At 42.3% G+C, this 23,751-nt stretch overlaps 2 protein-coding genes across 2 annotated transcripts; both read left to right on the plus strand.

The window, feature by feature from the left end:
- Positions 1 to 15,402: 15,402 nt before the first annotated feature.
- LOC104668357 (protein preY, mitochondrial) lies at positions 15,403 to 16,128 on the plus strand. The gene has a single exon (XM_010371025.2). It carries the CDS (start codon positions 15,480 to 15,482, stop codon positions 15,822 to 15,824), a length of 345 nt encoding a protein of 114 aa, XP_010369327.1. The 5' UTR covers positions 15,403 to 15,479; the 3' UTR covers positions 15,825 to 16,128.
- On the plus strand, positions 15,905 to 16,349 carry LOC115899961 (phosphatidylinositol N-acetylglucosaminyltransferase subunit Y-like; the record flags this gene model as incomplete). Its single annotated transcript, XM_030938946.1, has 1 exon — positions 15,905 to 16,349. A coding segment is annotated over one exon (228 nt), but the record flags the coding sequence as incomplete, so codon positions are not given.
- Between the last annotated feature and the right edge of the window lie 7,402 nt (positions 16,350 to 23,751).

The following is a 23,751-nucleotide window of genomic DNA, read 5'->3' on the forward strand; positions in this document are numbered from 1 at the left end:
GAGTTGTGAGACTCTAGCCCAGTGCTGTCAAAGCAACATGCAATGTGGGCAGCATATGTCACTTAAAATATTCTAGTAGCCACATTAAAAAAAAGTAAATTGGACATACATAATGCAATACAGCAATCATATGCTATACAATACTATGTTTAAAATGTAGCCCTCCCCAAACAATAAAGTTGGGTTAAATGAAAAGTATTTTATACTGCTTTCATTTTAAAATGAAAATTTAATGAATTCAGATTACATAAAATGAGAAATTCAGTTGCTCAGTTACACTGTCCATAACATAAGGGCTCCACAGCCACACGTGGCAAATAGCTACCGTATTGGATGGCACAACTCAAGGCCATTCTCTGAAAAGGTAACAATGTACAGAAATTACCCTTCTAAAGGACTAGTATCTGGAAACCCAGTAAACATTCACTAACATCATTTTAATGAACCCATAATTAGTGTCTGGGGACTGTTAATAGGAAGCATAACTCTCGGAGACCGGAAGAAGGTGTAATGCTGGGCTCATCCAGGATTCCAGCTAACAGTCTGGACGGGGCCCTCTGCCCTGTGACACCTGTCACACTCAGTCCTCCTCTGAGCTTTTGCCAGGGCTCCCCTCACTGGGATCCCTTCCTCCTCCTTGCTGCCCTGCCTAAATCTTACACAACCTCAGGGCACATGATTCCAGTCTCAGCACCTTGTGGCTCTAGCCCTCCTTACTCCCCATTTCCTCTGTGCTCACACAGCATGCCTGCTTTGCTTTCAGTGTGTTAGTCTGTTTCTTCTGAAATTCTAAGTTGCTTGAGGACAGAATCTGCTTTTTTACTTCTATCGTGCTTAATATAGTGCTTGTGCAATGATTTTATATCCTAAGACTTCGCAGAAGTTTACCAAGACTAGGAGTTTTTTGGTGGAATCTTTAAGGTTTTCTGGGTATAGTTTCATATTATCAGCAAAGAGATAGTTTGATGACTTCTTTTCCTAGTTGGATGCCTTTTATTTCTTTCTCTTGCCTGATTGCTGTGACTGGGACTTCCAGTAATGTGTTGAATATGAATGGTGAGAGTGAATATCCTTGTCTTGTTCCCATTCTTAGGGGTTCCCCATTCAGTATTATGTTGGCTGTGGGTTTGTTTTAAGTGGCTGTTATTATTTTGAGGTATGTTCCTTTGCTGCCTAGTTTGTTGATGGTTTTTATCATGAAGGGATGTTGGATTTTATCAAATGCTTTTTCTGAATCTATCGAGATGATCATATCATATGTTTTTTGTTTTTAAGTATGTTTATGTGTTGTATCACATTTATTGATTTGCATATGTCAAGCCATCCTTGCATCCCAGGAATAAAGCCCATTTGATTGTGATGAATTAACTTTTTGACGTACTGCTGGATTCAGTTTGCTAGTATTTTTTCAAGGATTTTTGTATCCATGTTAATCAGGGATATTGGTCTATAGTTTTCTTTTTTTGTTGTGTCTTTGCCAGATTTTGGTATCAGGATGATACTGGTTTTGAAGAATGAGCTAGTGGGAAGTCCCCCCTCCTTGATATTTTGGAATAGTCTCAGTAGGATTGGTACCAGCTCTTCTTTGTATGTCTGGTAGAATTTGGCTGTGAATTCATCTGGTTCAGGGCTTTTTGTGGTTGTCAGGTTTTTTATTATTGATTCTATTTAATTACTCATTCTTGGTCTGCTGAACTATTTTTAGTGTATATACCTTATTCATCTTGTGGTAGATTGTGAAACAACTGTGGAACCGTTTTGGATGTATTGTGGGATTGGGCACATGAGTAAATGCTGTTGAGAGCGAGAGTTCTCATTATAGGAAAGGAACATCAACATATGGAATGGAGGAAGGCAAGAAGGAACCTATGGGTTAGATTGGAATGAGGGGCATCAGTATGAAGCCATGATTTCTTATATTTATATGTGAAATACCCACATATACATACATGCATGTACACATAAACATGTATGCACATATATTTATCTATGTATATATGTGTATTATATTTGTATATGTTTGTGTAAATAAATGAGTATTTTTTTCTAGTTTTATTTGCTAAAAGGACTTAGAAAGAAAGACTCCCCAGTTGCGATGAAAAACTAGCACTCAAATCTTGGTCTCTAATACTAAGAGGAACCAGAGCTCCTCAAATAAATGTCCAATTCCAGAGCTGGGATAGGGCAGGTACAAGATGAACCTGGAACACCTTGATATGCCAGAAAGTAAAGAAATGTCTATGAAAAAATGATGGGGACATTTCACAGAGACACACCAGCCTCCTGAAGGGATTCCTACTGGCTAAATCTGGTACAATTTAAGCATCAAAATAATTAAACATGGTATTGAATTATAAGCCACAGGAAAAAACAGGACTTCATGAATCCATATGGATGATAAATAGATAGGCAGATAAATATATACATAAATGAGTAAGAACAGAAGACTCTTGCTTACTGTACAAAGCAAGGAGCTGACTGATGAATACGGAGGGTGTGCTGAAGTTGGAAGATCATAATTTTGCAACTATTGTAGTAACTATGAATTTAGACACGATCATCAGTGGGTGCTAGATACAGAGGAACATTTTAATGAGGAACAGGCCAGTTGCATGGTCTTAAAATGTCTCCCCACAGGTTGCTCATTAATTGTAAGGGAAAAAGCAGCCCTACAATGGGGAACTCAGATAACGCAGCCCTACAATGGGGAACTCAGATAACACTTCACATAGTCAAGAAATCAAATAACAGCTTAACCAGGTAATTAAAATTGACTTCAGCTTGAGGAGGCAGATGACCATTGTGTGTCTCCTGTGAAGGGCACAATGTCACTTATGTAGTATTCAGGCAGTGACTGTATAACTTGAGTCTAAATGCAAGAAATCATCATACAAATTCAAAATGAGTAAATACTCCATTTTTAAAAGTTAGAGTTTGTATTTTTCAAAAATGTCAATGCCCAGACAATATTAAAAGCATCTAGGGACCCCCTATACAGTTCTCAACTATTTTCTGTGGATAGATGTGAATACATCCAGAATATCTGACATTAGATCCTTTTGGGACTATAGGCTCAGGTCCCACTGTGGCTTCCAGGTGTTCATTGCTGTTGATTTCTTGTTTACTCTGTTATTTTTCATATAGGGAAGTGGGACTGCTGTTTTTTCTAGTTCCATCTGGTTCATTCCTGGGGGCAGATAATATATCTTACTCATCTCTGAAATTCCCACAGTGCCCGAAACACAGGTGCGTGCTCAGTTAACATTTGCTGATCTGAAATGGATTGAATGAATCCAGATTGTTCTAGTATCAGAATTTTTGTCTGGAGGTCTGGGGGAAAAACCCCTTCAAAATCAAGGAGTGTAGTCTGATCAGCAGTATTTCCAAGATCTCCTTTTTTTGGATCTGGTGAAAGTGGTATAAGGAAAGCTGGATAAAGAGTTTAGCAGAAAAAGTGGTTGTGGTAGGCTGAAAATGCTCCCTGCAACCCCCTGACCCAAAAGATATCCATATCCTGGGACTATTATCTTATATGTCAAAAAAGGACTTTGCAGATGTGATTAAGTTAAGGATTTTGAGATGGAGATTATCCTGGATCATCAGGGTGGGCCCTAAATATGATCACATGTATCCTTAGGAGAGGGAGGCAGAGGGAGATTTGACACATACTGAAGAGGAGCAGGCAACACGACTGCGGAGGCAGAGGATGCAGCCACAAGCCAAGGAATGCTGCCAGCCACCAGAAGTCATAAGAGGCAAGGAAGGATTTGCTCCTGAGCCTCCAGAGAAAGTGCAGTCCTGCTGATACCTTGATTTTGGACCAAGGAAACAGATTTTAGACTCTTGACCTCCAGAATTCTGGGAGAATAAATTTCTGTTGTTTTGAGCCACCAAGTTAGTGGTAATTTATTACAGCAGCCTTAGAAAGGTAATACAGTGGTAAAATGGAAATTACTTCAATTCCATTTCTACTAGTAACTCATATGCATACTTTCAGGAAGGCATGTCTTATTCTCTGAGTCTTATTGTTTTAATTTGTGACATAGAAAAATTGAACACATAAAGATACAGTGCATAAAGGAGCAAAAGTATGAAAAATACAACTTCTTCATGCAAACCTCTCCTCCCTCTAATAGATAAAGGCAAATGGTTCCCATCCTTCTTTCCTTGATCCATTCCAGTATTATGAACCACAGCATGATCCAGAGTGACCGTATGAATAATTCTACCTCTTGTCTTTTCTTTATTAAAGCATTGTTAGTCTGAGAAAGGATCCAACTCAGACTTAAAAAATCCAATTACATATTCTAATTAGTCATACTCTCCTTATTGAAATTTAACAGACTTAAACTCCTTGTCCTTAATAATAATAATATAATGTTGACTGGCTAATATTTATGGACTACTTAAAATGTACCAGGTACTATGCTAAAAACTTTTTTGCTTATTGTCTCATTTAATCTCCATAATGCAATAAGGTAGGTCCTATTAATATTATTTTACTGAAGAGGAACCTGAGGATGTGGCTTGATTGATGGTGACATGTGACTTTCTGATCAATTACAGCAGGACCACAGTTTTTATGGGGGTTCATGTGAGTGGGGGTACTATGGCCGAGATACACATTTTGTCCAACTTGCTATGGTGATTAGCAAATATGACAGAGTTTCGGAGAAGGTGACTCTCCATAGAAGCAAACCGAGAGTGGGCAGGATGTACAGAGAGAATTTCCAATGGAGTTTGGGCTCTGCTGAGTCATCAGGGATCCAGACATAACTGCTATTTTAAATTGTATGATTGCTCAGGGGAGTCTGCTGATTATCCAACCACTTCTGGCATCAAGCAGCTTTGAGAAGCAACCAGGGCAGGACTTTTCTCAAATGTAGGTCATTTCCAGCGTGGCTTTGAAGATTCCAAACCATCTGCATTCTCTGTTGAGGAAAAGGTAGAGTTTTTAACATTTGGATGTGATACTATCCATGAAGCAAAGAACAATTAAAAAATGCACAAATTGCACTCCTGTTTGTATTTCAGTCTCAAGGCTAGTTATGACACTCTTGCTTTTGCTCTAAATGCAAAGTAGTTGCTGTTACCTTAGAAAGAAGATGGGATGGATTGTAAGTAGAAGTGAGTTGCCGAGTTAGTGGCAGAACTCTTGGGTAAGTCATGGAAACTTTGGGTGTTGCCCCTTTAAAAAGTGGATTGATACAACCTTCCCTACTTACTTCACAAAGACATCATAAGGTTAAAATAAGGAAATATAAACTTCTTAAGAGCTTTGGATTTAGACCGATCTTGGTTTAAATTCTGCCTTTTCCACTTCTATGCTATATGACTTTGGGGAAATGTATTCAAAATCTCTATTTTGAATACATTTAGTCCTCAGTTTCTATATGCAAAGAGTGGAGATAATAAAAGCTACTTCATAGAGTCTTAGAGGGGATTTAATGAGACAACAATTATAAAGCATTTACATGTGCACAGAGTAAACATTTAATTAATGGAAACTATTATTATTAATGTTCATAGTTTATATGTTTATATAAAAGGAATTAAAAGGTGAAAAATAATTTTACAGTATATTAGTTGTAGTAGTAGTAGAACATGCAAGGCTTGTGAAATTAAAGCATGCCTCTGAATCTATGCAAGTGTGTTTTGATTTACTAATGACAGTAAGCAAGGTGAATATACTTGTCCCAGTGATTGGCTTCAGACATAGGTGTATGACCAAACCCTAATGAGTTTTCCTTGGTTAAGACATAGCACACCTATATTTAGACTTCATGTACTGGTATTTGGTGAAGCATTTTATGTCCTGTGTAACTTGATACGCATCTTCTATTTCCTCTTGAGACTGTAAATTCCTTGAGCATAATGATAGCATTTTCTCTGTGGCCATAAAGCCTTGAAGGGCTTGGTGATGACTGTGTGGGTGTTCAATATATTAAGTACTAACTGGTGCCAGAGGAAAGCCGAGATTGTTATTAACTTTTCCACCCAATGTGATTCTGGGGAGCTGAGTGTGGTGTACATGGGGAGCGGGCTCTAGAAAGCCTAATGAATTGCCAGGAATTCGGGGCCGCTTACAAATGAATGCGTGAGTGGTTCTCTCCCCAGGGCTTCCATCGACAGTGGTGTGAATGAAAATACATTCTATAAAGCAAAGAGGATTGGTTCTGCCTCCTTTAGTTCTCTTCTGAAGTGCTGCCTTTCATTAATTTAGACACCAAAGTCCATGCCCTGCCACTCCCTAGCCGTGGGAGCTTGAGTATGTCATTAGGTCACTTTGAGCTTCAGCTTTTTTATTTTTAAAACAGGGGTGATAATATCAGTTCTGTTTACTTCACGGAGTTGTCGTCAGCATATGATGAGATGGTATACAGACGAGCTATGCACACTGTCAAGCATGATATACATGGAAGGTACTATTATGATGTCATCAGCTAGGGCCTGGGTCTTTATTGGTGGCTTCCTTCCTCAGAGATGACAATCAGCTGCGTTCAAAGCTTTACATGCTTCTTTGGCTTCTAGGAGAGATGGCTGTACAGAGCACTCTGGGGGCTGAGCCCCTTGGTGGCCCCAGTTCTCCAGTGCATGGACTGTGCTTCAATTGCCCCCAAACAGCACAGATGCAAACCTGTCTTTCCTTCAGAAGTAAAGATGTGCATGAATATGTTCCCCCATTCCAACACTCATGTGTTCACATGGACTAGCCCCTGTTTCATGCAGGGCCCCTAGGAGCACTGGCAGGCATTTAGGAGATGGATGGTTGTGAGTGGGATGCTTTTGAGGACCCCAGAGCAGAATTTCCCTGTGAGAAGGTAACCAGCCCCTAGTGGTTCAGGGATCCTGGTGTTTTCTGGGTCTTCTGCTGGTATTTCTACCCTGACACCTCCCTTGTCTACTCCACATTTTGCCAGATTTCTCCTTTGAGTGTCTCTGCTTTAACTTATGGTATGGGGTGAAAGAACATTAAGCACTGGTACACCTGACCCATGGAACTTTAAGCCTGACTTGCCTAGTGACAAAGTCAGTTGCTGATGCCAGATAGGTCTCCTATCCATGCCTCCTCAGGTCCCTCGGGAAGGGGACACCATCAGCTCTCACCATGACACTCATCACCTCATTTTTTGGGGAGATTTCCAAAAGAGAAGGGACATCTGAGTTTGCTTTTGCCCCTTCTGTTGGTAACTATAAGACACAGAGGAAGACAGAGGTGGCTTGTCCCCTGGAAAAGTCTAGGGGCTTCCTTGCTTACATTTCTCATCATGTCTGTTCCTATTAATATTTACAAACTCTTCAAGCAGCTCATGAACAAATCCCCTTCTTGCCACTTGGCGCATTTCATTGCTTTACCTGGAGGAAGGTGTTTCCAGGGCAGTCACAAACTCCTTTAAGCTTAAATCACAGCATCACTGAACTTCAGAGTTAGTAGGGGCCTTGGAAATATCTATCCTAAAGACTTCACGTGAGCACATGTGGACCCTGAAGCTCAAAGAGGTGAGATGATTTAAAGTCCCTCAGCTGAGCAGGGCAAGAGAGACTCCTACTCTGCACTGGACTGAAGTTCCTCTTTGCAATAATCAAAGAATCATAAACTAGAAAGAAACTTGAAAGATCCTTGCTCTACTCCTTTAATTGAGGCAGCATTACTTCATCTTAGATGATTTCTTTTATTGAGATCCCTTCCAAGCCTCTCTCTCTTTCTCTTTTTGCTTGCTTGTTCTCTTAATTCCTCCCTCCCTATAAACTGTAACTAAAAATTACTATTTTAGCCATGAGGTATGTGATGCATGCAAAGAATAAATTAGCAAAACAGAACAGTGCTGTAATCTGAAAGGACAACTGTGTCCTGGACACTGTTTCCTACCTGGCCCACAGGGACACCAGCCTGGGCCCTTCTCACGCCCCTCCTGCCCTTGCTGCCCATTTGTTTTGAACTTAGATCCCTTCATCAGGTCCCCTACGCCCCAAAGAACACCCTGTTCAGAAAGCTCTGTCATTCCTCCACCCTGCCTGCCCCAGCTGCGGAATTCCAAGTCAAACAGTGCTTTCCTGCCTTTTCCATTCCGTACAACATTCCTGGGCTTGTTTCCACTGCTGGCATACAGTTCGTAGGTAGAGGAAAATGGAGCAAACCTTTGAAGGAATATGTTCAATCACCACAATGGAAATGATGAAAAGTAGATAAAAAGTATAAGCCATGTAGTTATAAATCCTTAAAAAGATTGCTATCTCAAAACATCCTGTATATGCAAATTTAATAATTGCAAGCTTGGAGGTGTTGTGAAGCCAACACAAGCTGTTTGGGAGCTGAGGGGCTGTGGACCCTCTTTCTGGTGACCAGTGATTGAGACCCAAACCAGGACTCTTTTGAGTGAAAAGGTGTGTTACTGACGAGAATGCCAGTGGGCTTCTAGCTGGTACTTAAATACTTTACCGAGATCAGGAACTTGATTTGTCTTTGAATTTCTCTGAGTATTTGCTGAAATTAGCATCTTTGCCTTTGTGTGACTTCTTCCCCTTGGGATCATCAGGTGGGAAAAACCTCATCCCTCTTCCCAAGAGGACAGCTGAGCTATTTGGGAACAGCTCTCCTGTCTCCTGAGTTTTTCTTCTTCAGGCTACACATCTCTAGGTCCTTCAGCAGTCCCATATTTGGGGTAGTTTTCTGGCCTTTCGTTGGCCTGGTTGCTTCTCCACATGAGCTGCCTGTGGTCTGTGTTTTACAGGGTCTGGCCAGAGCTCAATGCAGCTTCCTTCAGCCTCTCGTTCCCGTGTCTCTCAGCCTGACCTGACATAGCCACTTCTTAGACTCAGGGAGCAGATGCTTAGCTCCCTCATTTCCTGGAGGTTCTTTTCACATACTTTCTTGGGCACAGTACATGGGATTGGCGCTCATCAATGACAAGACCAGAATTAGGGGGAGGAGCAAGGGCAGCAGTGTGTGGGGGCTTTATTCACATCTGAGTTGCTCAAGGGCTTTATGAAATAAATATGATTCAACACCTGTGTCTCTTTTGCTATGTCAAGAGCTTCATTTCCAGAACCAGGCTACTTGGATACAAATCCTGTCTTGTCCCACTTAAACAATGTTTAAATGTGAGCAAGTTACTGCATTCCTCTGTGCCTCAGTTTCCTCCTTTGGGACATGTAAAATTGTACAGGATCAAATTAAAAGTACTGAGAACAGCATTTGGCATCATGGTGCGTCTCAACCCATGCTATAAAAATTATCGTTATTATTCTCCCTGCCCTCCTTTTCTCTTGGTGCTATAGGTCATTCTTGGGGAGATTTTCCAGAGCAGCAAAAACTGCACCTTGCATGAGTACTTCAGGCTGAAAAGTCACCTTCTGCCCTCTAGATTGCAGGTGTCTCTGGGGGAGGAGAACAACACCTAAAGCCTGTCATTAATGCCTTTCAGGCTCCTGAGGCCTTTCATCCTGAAAGATTCCAAGGCCCTCGAATAAAAGAAGCAAAAACATTCATTAAAACATTAACAATTGCATGGCAGGTATAACAAGTCATCCCAATACAGCCCATTGTGAAACATGCTCGTTATCTGGAGCATTCAAGCAGTTTTAAGAGGTTTGCTTATTCCAAGTATTCTTTGAATTTCAGTGACCAGAGGAGTTGAACCCAGAATCTCCTCTCCATTCCTTCTTTCCCTCGCCCTTGGCAAACCAGAGACAAAGGCTTGGTCTGAATGTCCCCTCCAGCTCTGTTTTCTCAGATGGGGCAAAGTGGAAAGCACAGGACAAAAGAGGGAGAGGACAGTCATATTGGATCCCCGCAAAATAACATTACCAACAGCAGAGAGAAATGGGCCTTTCCTCTGAAGATCTCAGATCTATTTATACTCAACATACTGATATCTGCTGTCAGGCATAGTTGTGCTTAATTTCTGACTTGACCCAGGTTAGAATTTCACTTTTTAGGTGTAAACAGCAGCAACAGTAATGTGTTGGCTTGTGAAAAGATCAGTCCATTGTTTCTGATTTTTAATAAACTCTGGAATATTCATCAGTTGAAGATGTGCAAAAGATCTGCTCCAGTCTCAGTTCTGGGCTGCGTGGTTGGGCCGGCTGACTGCACTGTAGTGACCACATAGTGGGTCATTTGGAGGCTGGCACATGCACAACTGTGAATGGTCCAAGGCTGACTCAATCTAACTCACTAGCACTCAACTGCATTGCAAATCCCTCATTTCTGGTGAAAGAAAGTGATGGCAAAATTTTATTTCCTGATCACCCATGTGAACAGTCTCAATAGGGTGTGCCATCTGCTAGAGATAACTTGAACCTATCAGTCAGAAGGATTAAAGTTCATTGATCAGGGCGGATCTGTTCACCACACAGGCTTTTAAAGACATGCATTCCTGGGCCAGGTGTGGTGGCTCATGCCTGTAATCTCAGCACTTTGGGAGGCCGAGATGGGTGGATCACTTGAGGTCAGGAGTTCGAGACCAGCCTGGCCAACATGGCAAAATGCTGTCTCTACTAAAAATAAAAAAAATTAGCTGGGCATGATGGTGGGCACCTGTAATCCCAGCTACTCGGGAGGCTGAGGCAGGAGAATCGCTTGAAGGCAGAGGTTGCAGTGAGCCGAGATTGTGGCATTGCACTCCAGCCTGGGCAACAGAGTGAGACTTATCTCAAAAACAAACAAACAAACAAAAAATATATACATATGTGTGTGTGTACATATATGTGTGTGTGTATACGTGTGTGTGTATGTGTGTGTGTATATATATATATAAAGACGTGATTCCCATTTCCAGTGGCAACGGATGCCACTGGATTTTCTTCTTGCCTGCTGCCCTTGTCCTCTGCAGAGATGGGTGTTCCTCTTGTCCTCTGCTCAATGCATGGCTGGCAGGCATGGAGGTGGCACTCAATGAAACTGGCTGTTGCCTCTCACTGTCACCACTCCCTTGGGTTTGGTGGCACGTTCTTATCCCGCATTTCTAGTTTCTTAAGGGAGATGGAAAGAGAGAAGTGAATTAACATTCAGTGGATGCTTATAATGAATCAGACGTGTTACATACATGAGTTCAATTAATTTCACAGGTTGTAATGTGACCTGAGAGCCGTGGTGTTTTTGAAAATCCAAGTTAAGGAACACAGTGGGTAATATACATATTAATATACATTTAGACCGGAACACAGGAGGTAAGAGCGCAGGGAGATTCCCTGTGGCCCCTTCTATTCTTTCTGCTCACAGGGCATGAAAGTGCTGAAATGTCAGATTCTAGCACTGGTATACTTCCACATTTGGGTACTTTTGGGGGTTACAAATTCTTGCTTGCAGGTTCCTGAAATGATAGATTTATTTACATTCTGGACTATCATACCATTGGCAGTGGCATTTTGGATCTGTGTTAGTGTCTCTGCAGAAACACTTTAGTATCTTTAGCCTAACTCATCGGGAGAACATTCTCAGCTCTTAGTTAGCCACATGTCTGAGGATCATAGCTGTTAGACCATGAGGCTATAACCAAGGCATCTCTCTCACCTTGCAGGACAAACATCTTGGAGGAGGAAATAAACTGCTTGTATTACCGCCAATCTGTAAAAATGCAGGCAATGGCATAATTACCATTTGTAATATCAGCTGATTTTGGTTCCTATTGCTTTAGTTTTGCTTTTGCTCATAAGAATTATTGCTTGCAGATCATAATAGCTTAGACCTTAATTCCGTTAACATGTTTTTTGGAACAGATGACATGCTTGGTGGGTCAGGGATCCTAGGAACGGGGCAAAGATGTGGCTTCTGAGGTTTGACCCTGACTGTTTTCTGTAGGTGGGCAAATGGCCTGTTCCACATGATGAGGTGCTGGAAAGAACTAATATGAATTATTGCAGTTGACTTTGCATACATAAATACTTAAGTTGTGCTTAATAATACACTTGATCCAAATATCCTGCAAACACATTTACTGCTAAACCAGCCTCAGATAAGTTCAGTGGGCTTGCCATCCCACAGACAGTTTTTACCAGCCTGCCCTCTCTCCAGGCTACAAAGCCTGTGTCATAGAGACAGTAAAACTGAGTAAAAATGATTAACATTCTTTCCTATTGACTTGTCTTAAGCTTCCCCTGGGAATAGGTATGTAGAATGGTGATGTGTGAGACTCAATCCATACACAAGTGTTTACTGGTATCTCATGTGTTCCCACCATAAAGCTAGGTGTAGATGCTTGATCCAGAAGATGTGAAAGATATGGTCCCTGCCTCCCTTGTGCATGAATAATCAAATCGGAGAGCTAAAAATAACACTCAAGAAGCAAGCATAAAAATTTTTGACAATATGTATAAATGATGTGACTAACCTCTGTCCTGGAGTATTTGAAAAGGTCACCATGAAGACAAAGGGATAAGCAGGACCTTGAAGAAGGTTTGGATTATTAATAATACTTATAATGGAGTACATTAGCATTTACAGTGAGCTCTTTTTATAATCCCTCTGAGAAAGGTGACAGAAGGAGGCAAGACAGAAGGAGGGAGGACAATTTGTTGAGTAACTATGCAAACTATGCAAAGTGGACCAGATGACTACTGCTCAGGGTTCATTCTAAGAACTTACAGAACCCAACTCTTGTCTTTCTTTCTTTCTTTCTTTCTTTCTTTCTTTCTTTCTTTCTTTCTTTCTTTCTTTCGGGGAGTTCTTTCTTTCTTTTTTCATTCTAGTTGCTTTTATTTTGCTTGGCCTGCTGACCTGACTAGCGTCGCCTCCCGTCCTAGGGTCTTCAGGAAGGTTGGGTGTTTTTTCTTGTGATGGTGAGGGAGTGCTTTCGGGCTTTCTTCTTTTCTGGCTTCCTAAGGAACTTCCTGATAGGCCTGCCTCGTTAACTGCTCCTTCGCTTCTTCTCTCTCTCTCTTTCCTCTCCTTCCTTCTTCCTTCCTTCCTTCCTTCCTTCCTTCCTTCCTTCTTTCTTTCTTTTTTTCTTTCTTTTTCTTTCTTTCTTTCTTTCTTTCTCTCTCTCTTTCTTTCTCTTTTTCTTCTCTTTTTTCTTTGCCTTGCCTCTCCTCTCCTTTTCTTTCTTTCTTTCTTTCTTTCTTTCTTTCTTTCTTTCTTTCTTTCTTTCTTTCTTTCTTTCTTTCTTTCTTTCTTTCTTTCTTTCTTTCTTTCTCTCTCTCTCTTTCTTTCTTTTTCTTTCTTTCTTACTTTCTTCTCTCTCTTTTTTTTTTTGAGATGGGGTCTTGCTCCATTGCCCAGGCTGGAGTGCAGTGGTGTGATCTCAGCAGCCTCGACCTCTCAGGCCCAAGCGATTCTCCCACCTCAGCCTCCTGAGTAGCAGAGACTACAGGTGTGCACCCCTGTGCTTGTGACTTTCTTATTTTTATTATTGTAGATATGGGGTTTTGCTATGTTGCTTAGGCTGGTGTGTAACGCCTGATCTCAAGTGATCCCCTTGCCTTGGCCTCCCAAAATGCTAGGATTATAGGTATGAGCCACCGTGCCTGACTTCCCAACTCTTTTGTAATGGACAGTAAGCCTGCTTGACTTCTGTTCCAAAGGAAAATTCTACTCTGTCTTCTAAGGCTGCTTACTCTACAAGTATCCTTGAAAAAGTAATCTGGAACCAAAGATAGTGCGTCTCTCACAAAACACGGAAAAATGTGAGAGACCCGTGGAGAATTCTCTCTTAACAACTTGCTCAAGGTTCCCAAGCTAGCAGCAAGCATCTGGGCTAGGATTAGAAACCAAGCAGGCCGAGGAAAATTTAATGACCTCGCTGACTCCCTGTCCAAGATCATCAGACTCCAATCTATCTCAATTTCTGGGACCACTTCTCTTCCTGTGTGGGCAATTTTGGCATTTAAGCAACATGGCCTTTATGTTGCTGGCCTGGCTCGTGTGGGGAGCCCCGTGTCAGTGATTATGCTCCTTCTTTGTCCCTTGGGGCCACACCCTGATCCTGGGCTCCACTTTTGCGGTGTTTCTTGCCTAGTTCCCCAGGATGAAGTGCCTGCCTTGTCCTTGACCTAGTCCCACAATCCCAAGCATTCGACTGCCATATTCCAGGCCACTCTTGGCCAGCATGATGCCTGGATCTTTGTGTCTTCTATCCCGGATGTGCTGCTGCATGTGGGCCACTTGTCACACTTGCAGGAGCTCTTCCGTGTTGACCTGCCCACCAAGAACTTTAACCTGTCACTTCATCTGCCAACCTGAGACTGCTCCACAGGTTCTGTTGGATTTCAAGTATCTTCTATTACATCTACTCCCATGTGCTTGTCTCGCCCTGTACCATGTATTTTGTTGCTGGATCATTGTCTTGATGCACTCAGGCAGCAGTAAAAGAATACCATAGCCTGGGTGGCTTATAAACAGCAGAAATTTATTTCTTACAATTCTGGAGGATGGGAAGTCCAAGATCAAGGAGCCAGAAGATTTTGTGTCTGGGGAGGGCTTACTTTCTGGTTCACAGACAGCTGTCTTCTCACTGTGTCTCCACATGGTGGAAGGGTGAGGGAACTCTCTGGGTTTTCTTCTTGTAAGGACACTAATCCCATTCATGACCTAATCACCTATTAAAGGCCCGACCTACAACTGCCATCATATTGGGGGTTAGGATTTCAACATACAGATTTTAGAGGGACACAAACATTCAGTCTCCAGCAGTCATTTGTCCAGTTGTTTACGTGGTTTCATTGCAATGAGGGGAGAGAGGTGGTGATGGGTGCTTCAAAGGTGGACAGCATAATCAAAGTGCTGCAGGGAAATGAGTGTATTGGGCCAACCAGGAAGCCAGTATGATCTGACCCGGGGTAAAGAATGGGAGAATAGAGATTCCCAATGCCAGGGTGAAGAATGCAAACAGAACTCAGTGACTGAATCATCGAACATCACAAGAGACTTCATGGTGGTGTGCACTGGTGGATACAGTGTGGCTTGGGTGTCGGGTAGAGATGGATTTGAATCCTGGATCTGCTACCTATGAGGTGTGACCTTGGAACTTTTACTCTGTGTCTCAGAGTTTCTCATCTAGAAAACTGTGATAATAATACCTACCAAATGGGGCTGTTATGAAGATTGTCGATAAAACAGATACAACATCTAGCACAGTGACTTTGAATTATAAATGCTCGGCCGAGCACGGTGGCTCACGCCTGTAATCCCAGCACTTTGGGAGGCCGAGGTGGGCGGATCATGAGGTCAGGAGATCGAGACCATCCTGGCAAACATGGTGAAACCCTGTCTCTATTAAAAATACAAAAAATTAGCCGGGCATGGTGGCAGGCGCCGGTAGTCCCTGCTACTCGGGAGGCTGAGGCAGGAGAATGGTGTGAACCTGGGAGGTGGAGCTTGCAGTGAGCCGAGATTGCACCACTGCACTCCAGCCTGGGCAACAGAGCGAGACTCCATCTCAAAAAAATAAAAAATAGGCTGGCTGGCTTGGACGAACACGGAGCCAGGAGCTCGGCCCCGGCTGGCGGAGGCGCAGTGAGGCCTGGTCTCCGGCTGCTAGACCATGCTGAGCGGAGCACGCGGCAGGCTCGCCTCAGCGCTGCAGGGAACTAGCGCAGGGCCGTACGCGGTCGCCTGTAGGTGTCTGCATGCGTCGGGGTCGCGGCCTTTGGCCGACCAGAGCAACAAGACGGAGGAGCCGCCTCGCGCCTTCGATCCGGCGCTGCTGGAGTTCCTGGTGTGCCCGCTCTCCAAGAAGCCGCTCAGATATGAAGCATCAACAAATGAATTGATTAATGAAGAGCTGGGAATAGCTTATCCAATCATTGATGGGATTCCTAATATGATACCACAGGCAGCTAGGATGACGCATCAAAGTAAGAAGCAGGAAGAAGTGGAGCAGCGCTAGTTCATAATTAAAAAAATAAAACGCCAACAGCCAACTTTTCTTAGTACCATATACCTTTTAAAACACAGTGGCAGGTAATAAGTGGAAGAGAAGAATGTTTGTCTCTTCCTACTTTGACTGTTCTTATTCCACTGGTTTCTTTAACAGGACTGTTCTACTCAGCCTCTGTGGAAGAAAACTTCCCACAGGGCTGCACTAGCACAGCCAGCCTTTGCTTTTACAGCCTGCTCTTGCCTATTACCATACCAGTGTATGTATTCTTCCACCTTTGGACCTGGATGGGTATTAAACTCTTCAGGCATAATTGATGCAACTAGAGTCAATATGCTGTATGTATTAACGGTGGTTCTTGAGCATCTATCTCTGAAAGCTCAAATGGATGGAATTGAGTTTGTGGGAAAGAGGCTTTGCTTTGCGCATATCAGGCTTAGGACTGTGGGAGGCTTAAGTTGCAGATGCTTCTTTTATTGTGCTCTTGTTCTGCCCTTGTTTTTTGAAGGCTCTGACTTATAACTGCTGTATCAGAAGAAACATTTTGACAGTGTCTTGTTGGAGATAAACATCCGTAATTGGCATGTGATGACTATTTCTTATTCCATTCATCTAAGAGTCATTGAAATTTAGTTTTGCCTGTTTGTTTAGCTTCAAGGTCTTTGGTAAAGTCACATGTTAGGGATGACTGAAATAATTCCAAAGGAGTGATGTTGGAATAGTCCCTGTAAGGGAGAGAAATGCATTTGAACGAATGTGATACAAAACCATATAATCAAATAGAAATTTCATATACTTACAAAAATTGAGTCTGTAAAATTACCTTCATTTCTTTGACATTAAATGCTTATATTAGCAATAAAGATGTTGACACTTTCCCATAAAAAATAAACCAGTTTGTAAAAAAAATATAAAATAAAAAAATAAAAAATAAAAATAAACAAACAAACAAACAAATAAATAAATAAATGCTCGATAAGTGGTGGTTGTTATAGATTGATCCTGATGGAATGCTAGTCCTGGGAGGGACCTTATGGCATATTTAATCTAACCTGTTTATTTTAGACATGAGAAGAAATGAAGAAGCTCAGAGCAGTCAGCTAAGTGACCTGTTCGCTCAACCTTGCCAGGGGTGACAGAAACTTACTCATTGAGCACTGATTACTTATCAAGCGCTTGATCGTGTGCAGTCAATCATTTATTGGTTGCTGACTCGCTGCCAGCAGACAGACAGCAGCATCCTCTGGAGACACAGATGATGTGTTTGTTTATGGCTTACCCTGTCGTGGGGGCACTGTCCTCTCTTAGCTATGGACTATCTGGATATAAACCAGTCAAGTCCTCTGTGATACAGCCAGACTACCAGCCCTTCAGCCTCACCGCCTTCCTTCAGTTCCTCAAAACTGCTCTATTCTTTGCTGCCACTTAGGGCTACTTCACTCAGCCAATTCCCAGTCATTTTTTAGGTCTCAGCATAAGTGCTATTTTTCCAGAAAAGTCTTCTCAGATGCCAGCAGTGAGGCAAGGTTGCCTGTCACCTGCCCCCTTAATGCCTGGGGCTCCTCCTTCACTGTGCTTCTCCTGACATCATCAGTACCCATCTTTTCCACTAGGGAATCTCTGTAAGAGAGGAAGTTGGTTGCTGTTGTTCACTGGGACATCCCCAGGGCCTGGCAGAGAGGAGGTGCTTAGTGAATGTTGGTTAAATGACTGATGAAGGTTTGCTAACTGCAATCGATGTTTCAGAATTTTGGGGTTGCTGCTTGGGATGTAAAAAAATACTCTAAAAATGGAGTAGTTCTTAGAGTATTTCTTCCCAAGAAAGGCATTGAGGAAGGTTATACTGATAGGTACATATTTATGTAATATGTGTTCCACCTACTGGCACAGAAACAGGCATTGCTTTGCCCTTATGCTTCTCAGTTTATCTTGCAGTGTCACTTCATCATGGACCACTTGGTCCAAGGACTGGTATTTGGAAACTGCTCTCCTAAAAGTCACAGCCATTAATTAGCTGTAGCAATTGCCATTGCTCTACATTGCTAAGGAAAGCAAGTTTCTGAGTCCCAAAGGTTTTCATGACAAATTTACCAAATATACATCCTTCTTTTATTTCTACATGGCTCAATTTTTACCCTAGCTCTACTTTTTATTTTTTAAATGAATATCTTACCTTGTCATGGTGGCTTATTTAGTTCCCCGGTCAGTTCACACTGTCCAGGAAAGGGAGATGGCAGCACATGTGGATAAGGACATTCCTCTTTGTAGTGTCATTTAGCCAAAGTGGAACTTGACCACTTACTGCAGCTGAAATCCCTTCATGGACTTATGGTGCCTTTAGATTTGCCCAGTCCTGCCTCAGGGTGAGAACAAGAGGACTGTGCATGACTGTGCTTGGGAGATAGGGCATGGTGACACAGTGTACAGTGGTGCAGGTTGCACCCTGCCAAGGGTCCCCAGCTGAAGGAAGAGTGGGCTCCCTCACTAAGCTATGTACCCAAGTGGAGTCTGGGTCTGTTAGGAAGACAAGGCCACCTGTTTCTAGTTCACACAAAGGAGACAGGGCAGGAGGTGATGGCGGTCCAAGGAGCCAATAGGGTGGATTAATTTGGAGCATGTGGGCTTTTCAGGAAGACAGGCATAGGCTTAGATCTTTGCCCCCCCACCACTATCCGTGTGACTTTCGGCAAGTTTGTCAGCCTCAGTTTTCTCATCTGTAAAACAAGAATAAAAGCAATAGCAACAACAAAATCTGTTTTATATGGTTGTTGGAAGGATTAAATGAGATAACGCAGCAGGAGTCTCAGCAGGGTGTCAGGGCTTCACAAATGCTGCTTGTGTTGATCATCGATGGTTCCAGGAAGCCCTGAGTCATCCAGGATGCCTTATGGACAGAGAACTCACACACTTTTTCCTGTTTCCTCCTCCTCACCTCACTGCCCTGTCTGAACAGGTCACTCCCTTCATATCCCCACCATCTCATTTACTAAAACCAGAAACCAAGACATCACCCTAGACTTCTCTCTCTCCTCCTCCCTCACCTCAACATCTAAGCAGTCTCTAAAGTCTATGGGTTCTACCAGCTCACCCTCCTTTCCCCGACCTTAGCCCAGCTACTTGGTCCAGAGCAGCCTCATTCTCATTTTGAACAATGGCAGCACCCTCAGACTGGCCTCCGCACCAGTTGTTCAGAAACGCAAATCTGATCTCATTGCTTCCTTGCTTAAGACTATCCACTGGTGCCCTCTTTATCTACAGGATAAAGCCTACGTTTCTTTGGGATTAATCACAGTTTTGCAAGACCTAACCGGTCTCCTTACTGCTCCTACCACAATTCCTGTGTCCAGCAACAGGGCATTCTCTGGGCACTTTCCATAGCTTTATGGCATTTCCTGTCTCTGTGCCTTAGACATGTTCCGCTTTCTAGGAATGCTGTTGATGATCATGATGAAGAGGAAGAGGGTGAGAGTAACAGTAACAGCTGCCATGTATTGGCGATTTATAACAGTAACCGTTTTCTGTGCTCAGTGCTTTTCATTCATAATCTGTCTTTCCCCAACCTTGGTTACCTGGTGAACTCCTCAAATACAATTATGATTTTTTTTTTTTTTTGAGGTGGAGTCTCACTCTGTCACCCAGGCTGGAGGACAGTGGCACAATCTTGGCTCACTGCAACCTCCGCCTCCCAGGTTCAAGTGATTCTCCTGCCTCAGCCTCCTGAGTAGATGGGATTATAGGTGTGTGCCACTATGCCCAGCTAATTTTTGTCATTTTAGTAGAGATGGAGTTTCACCATTTTTTCAGGCTGGTCTTGGACTCCTGACCTCATCAGCAGCCCACCTAGGCCTCCCAAAGTGCTGGGATTAGGCGTGAGCCACTGCGCCTGGGCACAGAATTATGATCTCTAGAAATATATTGTTGTGTTGATTTACGGGAGTGCTTCACCTGGAATACAGAGGGCTTGACTTTACTGGGCCCTTACTTGAGCCCACGTTGGCATGTGTGGTAGTCAGTGTTGCCCTCCTACTCATTTTGAAAAATAGACTTTGGTTTTTAGAGCAGTTTTAGGTTTACAGCAAAATTAAGCAGAAAGCCGAGTTCCAATATGTCCTCTGAGCCCTTGCCCCAGCCTCACTATCAGCATCCCAGGCCAGAGTGATAAATTTGTTATGATTGATGAACCTACATTAACACATGAGTATCGCCCCAAGTCTCTAGCTTACATTAGGGCTCACTCTTGGTGTAGTACATTTTATGGGTTTAGGCACATGTGTAATGACATGTATCTGCTATTACAGTGAGACAGAGTTCCTTCCCTGCCCTACAAATCCTCTGTGCTTCACCTCTTCATCACTCCCTCAAACCCCTGGCAACCACTGATCTTTTTATTATCTCCATAGTTTTGCCTTTTCTGAAATGTCATATAGTTGCAATCATACAGTACATAGCCTTTTCAGAGCAGCTCCTTTCACTTAGTAACATGCATTTACGTTTCCTCCATGTATTTTCATGGCTTAATAGCTCATTGTTGTTTAGTCCTGAATAATATTCCATTGTCTGAATGCAAAACAGTTTTTGAAGGACAAAACTGAAGGACATTTTGGTTGTTTCCAAGTTTTGGCAATTATGAACAAAACTGCCGTAACATCTATGTGCAGGTTTTGGCATGGACATAAGTTTTCAACTCATTTGGTTGAAACCAACCAAGGAATATGGTTGCTGAGTCATTTGATAGGAGCATGTTTTGTTTTTTGAGAAACCGTTGAACTGCCTTTCAAAGTGGTTGTACTGTTTTGCATTTCCACTAGCCGTGAATGGGAGTTTCTTTAGCTCCACATTCTTGTCAGCACTTGATGTCATCACTGTTCTGGATTTTGATCATTCTATTAAATAATAAGTGCGTGGTAGTATCTTATTTTAACTTGCAATTCTCTAGTGACATATGATATTGAGCACCTTGTCATATGCTTATTTGACATCTGTATATCTTCTTTGGTGAGGTGTCTGTTCAAATCTTTTCTTCATCTTAAAATCAAATTGTTTTCTTTATTGTTGAGTTTGAAGAGTTGTATATATATATATATATATACACACACACAAATATATATATATATATGCTCTGTCACCCAGGCTGGAGTACAATGGCTTACTGCAACCTCTGCCTCCTGGGTTCAAGTGATTCTCCTGCCTTAGCCTCCCGAGTAGCTGGGATTATACGCACCCGCCACCATGCCCAGCTAATTTTTGTGTTTTTAGTAGAGATGAGGGTTCACCTTGTTGGCCAAGCTGGTCTTGAACTCTTGACCTCAGGTGATCCAACTGCCTCAGCCTCCCAAGGTGCTAGGATTATAGGCGTGAACCACCACACCTGGCCTGCATTTTGGATAACAGTTCTTTATAAGATATGTCTTTTGCAAACATTTTCTTTCAGTCTGTGGCTTGTTTTCTCATTCTCTTGAGCTCCTACTCATTTTTCTTTCTTTCTTTTTTAAATTTATTTTTTTCTACTCCCCAGATTGGAAGAGCTCCTACTCATTTTTAAAGCACAGCTTGGGACTCAACTTTTGTGATAATTAGAACTGTCTATTTCTGTCTCCAGAAGTTGATCACTATTGACTCTGTGGCATTACTGTGTCTTTTACAAATATCCATCATATTGTAAATATTTACCCATCAGACTGTAACATTCTTGGGGAGAGGGACATGCCACTCATTTTTACATTTCCAGCGCAAAGCATAGTATCTGGCACTAGCTAATGTGTGTCGTAGTGTATGTGTGTCAAGTGAGCTAAAGGTGTAAAATGAGGACCCAAGTGAGCAGGGCACCCCTGCTTCCCTGAAAAGCACTGGGTGAGTTTTGCTTCAGCAGAAGTATGAGAAAAATGCTCTGTCTCCTGGTCTTGTTTCCATTACATCCTTACCTGGACACAGGCTTTTTTTTGTGTGTGGAGTCTTGCTCTGTCACTCAGGCTGGAGTGCAGTGGTGTGATCTCAGCTCACTTCAACCTCCGCCTCCCAGATTTAAGTGATTCTCCTGCCTCAGCCTCCTGAGTAGCTGGTATTATAGGCACGTGCCACCACGCCTGGCTAATTTTTGTATACTTAGTAGAGACTGGGTTTTGCCATGTTGGTCAGGCTGATCTCTAACTCCTGACCTCAGGTGATCCACCCACCTTGGCCTCCCAAAGTGCTGGGATTACAGGCGTGAGCCACCACGCCTGGCCTGGACACAGGCAATTTTGATAGATCCCAGATGTAAGCCATCCCTCCCTACTGGAAAAGGAGTGGGTGATTAGAGGCCGAATTCCTCCCCAGTCAGGGTAAATACATTTGTAAATTGCTCTGGGGTCTTCGTGGGCAAGAAGTGTGTCTGTCGCCTGCATATAATTTTCTAGAATGTGTCCCGACTCAGCTCTTCCCACTGCTTTTTCCATTCCTGCTTATCATTTAGCTAGAATCTTCACTGTGAAGAAACAATTACCATTCTGTCTGCCTCCACAAAGTCTCATCTCTTGCATGGAGCTGTAAGAGCGTGTGCATGTGCGTGCTCAGGTGGTGAAATACCTTCTGAATTCTTCCATGGGTCAGAATCTTGCAAACTTAAGTCAAAACCCTTTCCTTTCTCTCTTCTCCTCCCTCTACCGCGACCTCCCTTCTGTTTTTTTCTTACTTCTCATGTCTGCCTCCCTCTTTCCTTTGGCTTGCAGTGTTTTTGTAAAATTCTCCCCTTCTTGACCCCATATAATCCCTGGCATTTAGCTCAGAATGCATTCCATTATATCTAAGAACAGTTTTCTCTCAATGGGGCTTCTATTAAGACCAGACCTTGCATCCAGAGTTGGCTTAAGCCCTAAGGGGATGAAGTTGGGAGAAGAAAGAATTTTCACATGGTTTTTAGGCTTGTGACCATTTGACTTATAGACATGAATGCTGAGACATTCAAATGAAAAGTAAAGAAAAATCCAGTAAAAGATCAGCAGATGTTTTGCCTGCAAGGCTTGAGGGTTTCGATGTTAGGCAGGAAAAATGTGGATTCTTGACTGAACTTTGCAATTTTCACAGGGTGTTTTAGGGATACTTAGGTAATAGTCATTATTAGCATCTTGAGTCAGTTGAGATAATTATAAAAGTTAGCAAACTACTGCATGATTGCTGTAAGAAGTCCAAATAATATGGAAATCTACAGAGCAGAAACTTAAATGTCCCTTCTACCTTCCTTCCTCTCCCTCCATTTCACTCTTTCCTGAGACAAATTCATGGATTGAATATGTGCGCTTTGGGACATTTTTTTTTTCCTGTGCATTTGCACACACTTGGTTCTGTTATTACTTTCACGTAAATGGTCATGCAATTTATTCTGTGATGTTCATTTATTCATTTAATAATAGAACTTGGAGATCTTTCATGTTAATACATACAGAATGATCTCCCTCTTTAGCTGCTGTGGAGAGTTCTGGAACATGGGCGTAACATCCTTTACCTAACCATTCTCCCAGGGAGGGTTGTAGGGGTGACATCGTTCCTATTCTCTCTTTCCTTTTTCTATTTTGAACAATAAAGCAAAAAATATCCTTACACATATATTTTTTCTCATATATATTTTTGTGGTTGTTATAAAACTTTACAAATTTTTGCTGATTTCAGGTGACATTGAGCCTCTTGCTCTCTGTCCATTTTTTTTTTAATTTCAAATTGTCTGTTCATTTTCTTTTTTTTACTGTTCTTAGGAATTGTACATATTTTCTTATTAATTTCATGGGGTTCTTTTCCAAGATTTTATGATTAATTTTTAAGCATACAGAAAAATTAACAGAATTGCATATATAGTAAACATCCATGTCTCCACCACCGAGAATCTATAAATAACATTTTGCTGTTTTGACTTTTATTACATAGCTTTTCACCTATCCATCCTTTTACTCATTTATCAATCCAC

Source organism: Rhinopithecus roxellana, chromosome 10 (genome assembly GCF_007565055.1).
Source record: "Rhinopithecus roxellana isolate Shanxi Qingling chromosome 10, ASM756505v1, whole genome shotgun sequence".
Classification (NCBI taxonomy): Eukaryota; Metazoa; Chordata; class Mammalia; order Primates; family Cercopithecidae; genus Rhinopithecus; species Rhinopithecus roxellana.